The sequence below is a fragment of the Sinocyclocheilus rhinocerous genome, unplaced genomic scaffold (assembly GCF_001515625.1).
Source record: "Sinocyclocheilus rhinocerous isolate Xijiao unplaced genomic scaffold, SAMN03320098_v1.1 scaffold1063, whole genome shotgun sequence".
In the NCBI taxonomy this organism is placed as follows: domain Eukaryota; kingdom Metazoa; phylum Chordata; class Actinopteri; order Cypriniformes; family Cyprinidae; genus Sinocyclocheilus; species Sinocyclocheilus rhinocerous.
Genome location: NW_015625586.1, coordinates 1,376,857 through 1,384,376, shown reverse-complemented (window position 1 = coordinate 1,384,376; position 7,520 = coordinate 1,376,857). Strand labels below are relative to the sequence as shown.

General features: G+C 38.7%; 1 protein-coding gene across 1 annotated transcript in view; it reads right to left on the bottom strand.

The window, feature by feature from the left end:
- Nucleotides 1-7,342, bottom strand: part of LOC107754835 (neurexophilin-1-like) — a 44,223-nt gene extending 36,881 nt beyond the window's left edge. Inside the window, exon 1 of the mRNA XM_016571442.1 lies at nt 6,974-7,342. Coding sequence (XP_016426928.1) covers nt 6,974-7,027 — 54 coding nt within the window. The 5' untranslated portion in view covers nt 7,028-7,342. The remainder of the gene's footprint in view (nt 1-6,973) is intronic.
- Between the last annotated feature and the right edge of the window lie 178 nt (nt 7,343-7,520).

Sequence of the window (7,520 nt, the reverse complement as noted above, 5' to 3'; positions counted from 1 at the left end):
TGAGGTCTCCCTCGCTTCGGCGATCGACCCACCGGGAATGTCCCGGTGCTCCCGATGGCCAGTAGCTACATCGCTGGGTATGTTCAAGTAAGCTAGATGCCCAGATGCTGCGCAATTAGGCTTATTTAATATATCATGATGAGTCTCGAGTTCAGTATTTACACTAAATCTGTGTAGATTTGGCTTGCATGAACTTCCTCAAGAAATTAATTAGTAAACATAATTTACGAAAAGTAACCCGCCAAATTGGCTAGTGATTTGACAGTGTTACCCGCCACAGCTGATTTTTACCCGCATTTGGCGGGTGTTAATTTCAAACCCTGGTCACAATACATAAATCAATTCAGCCATAACTTCTGTTACATGACTTTTTAAGTTTGCTAAGCAAAGGACAGGAATTATTAAAAATCAAAATGGCAAGATGCAATAGAGGTTTGCTTTTGTTACATTTAAATGGATATTGCGTTTTTCTAGTTGTAAAGGTTAAAACAATGTTAAGATACTAATAAATAATAGTTTCGTTGGACTCGGACTCGGCTGTTTGGGACTCGAACTTGAGTCCGACTTGGCCCATTTTGGACTCGGACTTGTCTCGGACTCGATTGGTTAAAGACTCGGACTTGACTTGGACTCGACTTAGGTGGACTCGAACCCAACACTAACAGTATGTCTATTCAAAATCCTACTGACATTTTAAGCAATTTCTATTTGAAATTTAATTTTAATTTAAACTTTTTTTAAAAAAATTAATTCAGCCATCAGTATACAGATACACTGCTTTGTAGACATCAGCCATTAAAAAGCCCCATACTAATCTTAATATTTTCGGACAGTCTTTGTTAGAGGCCTCAGAGCGAATCCTTGAATTGACAGCTCACTTAGTAGGACTAATTAAGGATTTTAGGTTTCAAGAATCAAAATTGAAGTAGACACCATGGAGGAACAATAAGAAAGCAGTATATAACAGTTTTCATCCAGCCTTGAAGGATTCGCCAACAGATGCCTATGTTACACCCTAATGATGTCAGCAGATGCCTTTGTCACACCCTGATGAGGTCACTGCAATGCTCTGCTAGTACAATAACCATCTGTCTACTCTCACAGATGGTGACAGATGTCCATGCTTCAAATAAACTGGAAGTAGCACTGCGTCCATGAAGAAACTCATCTTTGCCCCTCTCTACAAGTCTGTTTCTGCTTGGGGAAACCATTTGAAGTGCAAAACCTCCTCAGACACAAACAAATCTGTCCTGCTTTCCAAGTCCATTATTGGTCCAGCAGTTCATTTCTTTTAGATGAAAACTGATTGCTCTGTGTATTGATTAAAATCCACACTGGAGGTAAACCTCGAAGCATAATTTGAAGGTGTTTTTGAATCCGCAATCCCGTTAAAAGACTGAAAAGTGTAAAAATATAATTATTTTCCTTAATGCATGAAAAAAAGACTTGACACATTTTTATAAACTGTCAAGTTCTTGTAGTTGAACACACAATGCATTTATAGCATTTATTAATCTTGATTAATGGTAATTTTGTACATGTAAACTGTATTTTAAATTTAAAAATGTGTATATTTTAACATTAGTTAACATTTTGAACTAACATTAACACTAAGCAAAATGGTATAAAATTAACATTTCATTTAAGTATAATATATAATTTAACATTTAAGGAAAATTAATAAATAGCCCACTGTAAAATGATTCATTGATAGTTAATATGATGCATATAATTAGTTCACATAATTCATAATGCACAAACCAATGTTAATGTAAAGAACATTAGTGTTACTGAAATTATGAATATTTGTATGTGCGCAGACACTTTTATTCTCTGTCTCTTCCTGTCATACATGTGTTATTTCTGTCTGGTTATGTTTATCTATGAGGAAACACATCAGATAGAAATTGGAAACTGTATATGATTGTGATGTCAGTGATTTTCTGACAATGATATTCATATTTTAAATGCTAGCTGTTTCAAGCAGATGGTTCTCTTTTAGGCCAGAAACATATTGGAGTACATGAACACAGACATTTCCAGGTATCACTGCATTTCAAAACAATACACTTCATAATGCAATACAAGTAAATGTCGTGTTCTCAGCGTGGTTGCAATGGGCGTAAATCAGGCTTTGCCTTTAACAGCCAGTTTGCTATGTCAGGTAATCTACTGTCATGATATAACTGTCTGCCTGAACAACAACACATCTGGTTTAATGTCACAGACATGAAATGACAAAGGTAACTCTGTCGCCCCCTTGAGTACTGAGGCTTTTTTGTTTTAGCCACCACAGTAACCCAAGAGCACTTGCAGTGCATTGTCTGTGTTGTGTGTTTCTGGCCTTAATGTCATAGCCTTATAATCGGAATAAAGAGAGACCACTGCAAAATCTACCTCTTGCCTTTTATGCTTAGTGTAATGTAAGCACGCTCACTACCATAGAGTTAGTGTCAATTAAGCAGTGCTTCAATATTTATATAATGGCATTTAACTGAGATATTATTGGATGTTGACAGTAGGGCTTAATAATCTATGCATAGAAGCTGTGCTATTTTAGTTGTCCTGTGCTTTTCTCTAGTTTATCTTCAATGGGGAAATCCTGCCATGTCAATGATGCCCATTTCTGGGACAGATGAGGTGGATGGGAAAGCCTACAGTACATGAGCTCCACCAGGGGTCAATCAGTCTGTGCTAATACATAAAATCATCAGCATTTAATACATGCCACACAGGTAGACAGCAGTGTTTAAAATGTGTATCTCACAGTGCCCTTTGGTAATGTGCTTTGTCTGTCTTGTTTGTCTGAGTGACTAACATGCCCCCTTACTGTCTCAAGACGAACTGTGGGTCAATCTAGGGGAGAGTTTACAGTAAATCTGACCAGACAAGGCAGCAGACCATGAGGGACAGAAGAGACGAGTCATTGGACAGGTGAGTCAGAGAATATCTGACCGTTTATGGCACGCAAACAGATTTTTTAAGAGCTTAAAATCAAGCGACACTGTTTAATTGACACAGTCACGCTTGAAACACTTTCCTTAATGGCTTCAGGTCTATTCTGTCCTGGCTTTTTTCGGGATTTAGCTTAAGAAGTATGACTATCCAATCAAAAATGTCCCTCTAAACTGAATGAGCCTGAAAACAAATAATTTTCCTCAATATTGGTCACATGCATTTAACGAAAAGTGTGTGAATTGGTGTTGCACCCAAACAAATGCATGCACTTTAACAAACAGTCTTTTTTATCATTTCTGTGTATGCCAAAACCAAAGCTTACTGCACACGCCCAGACAGATGGACCGGAGTTGTCTGATTTTAATGTCGGTGTGTAGTTTATTTTCCCTCGTGACAGTGTAGAAACTGGACTGCCTGCTCTGAAAAATTACATCTTGTAACTGTATTAATTTAATGAGCTCATAATGAGAATGATGCTGGGCCAATATCATCAGCATAAACACGTTTAACACGGTAATTGCCTGCAATAAGCTCTTGACTGCATGACATTGTTCTGTGGAGAAATCACTTAAATCATCACAATCAGTAGAGAAAGAGGGTGCAAAAGATGACCGTTGATTCTGTGAGTATTTAAGGAACAGGAATTAATTGGCTGCAATAATGTGTGTGTATGTATTTTTTATTTTATTTTATATTATTATTATTATTATATTTTGTTGTATTCATTTATATTATTATTATTTTGTACTGTTTCATATTTTAGTGTGTTAACTGAAATGTGTGCAATATACCTCTGTTCAGTATATGTTCACACTGCAGCAAAATACTACCTATCTGAGTTCTTATTCCTGTTCTTTCCGCACAGAATTTGGTTATTTATTTTCAATCTATCTTTCAATCTATCAGTCGCTGATTGGATGGAGGCAGATTTGAATGTGAGCTTGGGGCTTAAAAGAGGTGGGGTTTAAAAGGACTGAATGATTGGAGAAATCAGACATACTGCGAAAGAGTGAAATCTGTCATTTCACTTCACGGAAGATTAAGTTGACAAAAAAAAACATTTAAAAAATGAAGCATATGCATGGATGAATCAATCACAATAAGATTAATAAGATGATGATCTTTTCTATTTTTAGAATTTCTATTTAATGGCGACTTTAAGTTTATATAGTGTGTACAGAACCAAACTGAAATAAAACAGGTAAAACATTGCTATGGTTTCAAGAGTGACTTCTGTATTCAGTACACACACAAAATGATAATTTTGTGGATTTGCTCCTATAACTCTGCAATGTGTATGCAGCCAGGTTTTTGATGTTTCTAACCTCATAAGCATCAGTCGATCAGTGGATTTTCTTAGATGCTAAACTCAGTCAGCTCATGGCACAGGCCATAGATTTAATGAAAGCTCCTGAGTTTAACTAGGCAAAAGCTTGAAGGCTTTATTAAAGCAGGCCCTTTAGTTTCAATAAAGCTGATGAAAATTAAGGTTGATTATTAATGTGCTCTACATGTCTATTAATAATAACGGCATAATAGTGTTTAATAAGGGATAATTCATGGATTGCTCTATAATTTATCACTGTCACACAGCAAATGAATTACCCATGATGCCCAATTGAGGTGTGTGAACGCGTAAGCCATTTTCTCGCGTCTGACTCTCCCTCAGGTTTTAAGTAATGTGGCAGATAAATGACCTAATGCCGTAAGCTAAATTGGATAATTACATTATTAGTGTCTTCCTGATGTTATATATCTAAAGGTATGCACTGACAGCATTCTGCAAGTCACACAAGGCAGACCGTGTATGGTATTTTAATTCAATTCCTTATAACCTTCACCTGTAATTTTATGAGTCTGCTCTTTTCAGCCTGTTTCTTTTCTTGGCAGTGGTTTTTTTTTTCATATCACTAAGGGAAAAAAATATCAACTTCACTCTGATACATTTCTGTAAGATTGTGTTTGTTCTTTATTAAAATTTGTCAAGCCAGAAGATTGGTGATGCCCTGGTATGTGCGCTGTGTATTTCTCTCAGGACTGCCCTCCTTCAAATCCAAACTTGGGTTAGAGATTTAAGGGCATGTGACCTTATTAAATTTCCTCTCACTGGCAGCCCCTTCTCAGTTAATTACAAGTAGGTGTTTTGTAATTAATCTAGGGAAGATTTGTCACGGTTATTAGTTGTCCGCCCCCTTTCAAATGGACAAATGTTAGTAGCCGTATGGGAGGCTTTAGAGCAGAAAGCTGGATTTGTACTAATGCAACATCCTACCGAAAGTTCCAGTATGTGGCATAATTAAACTGCAAATAAAGCAATGCTTGTTTGTTGTTTCGATTTTTAATTCTGATATGCTTCTCTTTTTTGCCACTTTAATGACAGCATTTTGTATCCCTGGAGAATACATGAGGATTAAAATGTGTCAAAGAAGAAGTCATGAATTATTCCAGCTACACAGCAGATAATTGTAACACAGAGACTGCTAGAGGGGGATTAAATTTAGACTGCGGGTGTTAAGCTATAACACCCTCACAGCAGGTGCATGAAAAACAGGCAGCCGTACACAACCTTTGCTCTAAAGTTAAACTATGGATACCCTGGCATATTTTACCCATTGATATCAGTCATAGGTACACCAAGGTCAGCGTAAGCTCTGTACAGTGTGCCAAGACAACAACTGACACTGAGGGCATCCTACTCCTACAGGCATTCTTCATTCTTCAACAAAACGTGGTCTATAGGATTGTTAGAGTACCATCTGTCTTATTCTCAAAAGTGCCATGCAGGACAGCCATGAATATTAATAGTAATATTATTCAGAAAAGTTATTTTTAATTGTTATTTAATTGCTTTTCTTATTGTAGGGACAAAAAATGTGTAAAATGATTTTTTTTTTTAATCATTCATTCACACATCCAAAAACTTTTAATTTGAGTTAGGCCTCCCACAAATTATTTGCCTTAGTTCACTTAAAACTAAGAATAGTTTTTTAATTTACATATAACCTAGAAATCTTATTTCTAGAAATGGAAACATTTTCACAAAATGCCAAATTTGGCTTTGGTTTATTTAAAATAGGAAAGGTCAGGAATTTTAACTTTGGTCTCCTGGCACTGTGAACAGCAACTACATAATTATTTTTCCTCTTCCTTAACTTTAAGTTTATATCAGATTGTGTCACACCACTTCTCTTTGGTCTTGTCGATGCCGATTCGAGTATGTGAGTGGTGCGGAGTTAAGTTTTTATAAGTCTTTATAAGTTTTTATAATAACTCGTTTTTTTTTTTTTATGATCGTTTGAAGTGATTACAGACTCTCAGGTGCTCCGTTCCATTCAAACACACTGTTCCAGGCCAGCTTTCAGTCTGTGATTTGCTTATCGATAGACACCTAGCTTCTTATGGTCTTTTGGTGTGAAACTAGCTATTTTTTTAATTACTTGTATTAAAGCTGTTTTATAAAAGCAATATCACACTCACAGTTGTGCTGTCGAAATGATTATCAGTACTCTCACTCATGTGATAGGCTACTGTTAAATTATTTTGCACAAAAAGTTTGTAGAATTGTTAAATACATTGTGTGTTCGTTTCAGCCCCTCTTTCTGGGTCCTGACATATCTACCTAGGGCACCAGGTGAGTCTCTACTGTCACGGTGCCCCCTCGAAAAATCAGGATCGCGACGCCTCTCGCTTTTTTCACTGGAGCTCTCCTCTTCCCCTCTCTTTCCTCCACACTCTCACACAGAATAGGCATGGGACCCCTTGCGCGCGAACCGAACCGTGACGTTCAAAAAACCGTCAAAACGCGCTCGAGCGAGTCCATCCTAAACTCCCGCCCTCAAGTGTGAAGCGCGAGCGCACGGCGGGAAGACGTTAACGGTCACCCATTGACGCGCAGGTGACGGCTACTTGAAGCGCACCACTCAACCGTTGACAGAGACGCCGTTCGGTTCAATAAACGCAAAACTGAAACTTAACATCACCCCTTAGATCTCAAATCACCCCCCTGGCCGCTCACCAAGCAGGCTGTCCCGTTGAGGAGCAGCAGGATGAAGCCGTGGTCGGAGCGCATCTCGTCGGTGTCCTACTGTCGACAGCTCTCCGTTCAAGAAGACGCGGTTCCTCCGGTACCGTATCCAAAACAGACGAGACCCGGTCCCATGTCCAACAAAAAGTCAAATCCGAGCTCTCCTCTTATGTGAATCCCACCTGCGGTCTGTCACGGTAAACTCCCGCTACTTGGAGCGCGTCACATCCAGAGGTGTGTGGAAACTGACAGGACACTTCTTCGCTGCCATCTGCGTACACTTTGCTCCGTTTCGTGTCGCTGTGTGAGGGGAATCATCTCCGTTATCCGCGCTTTTATGTGCTGGTGACGGTTAGGATCCCAGTGCGCGAGCCGCGAGCAAACTCCTCGAGCGTCGCACATATCAGTGCATGTAGACTGGCAGCAAGGCTCCCACACGCGCTGACGTTTTAAACCCCCCTCTCTCCTTCTCTGTCCCTCGTCAGAGCCCCCAATCTTCCTTTTGCACTCTTTCCCTCATTCTCCCCCTATACTCTCT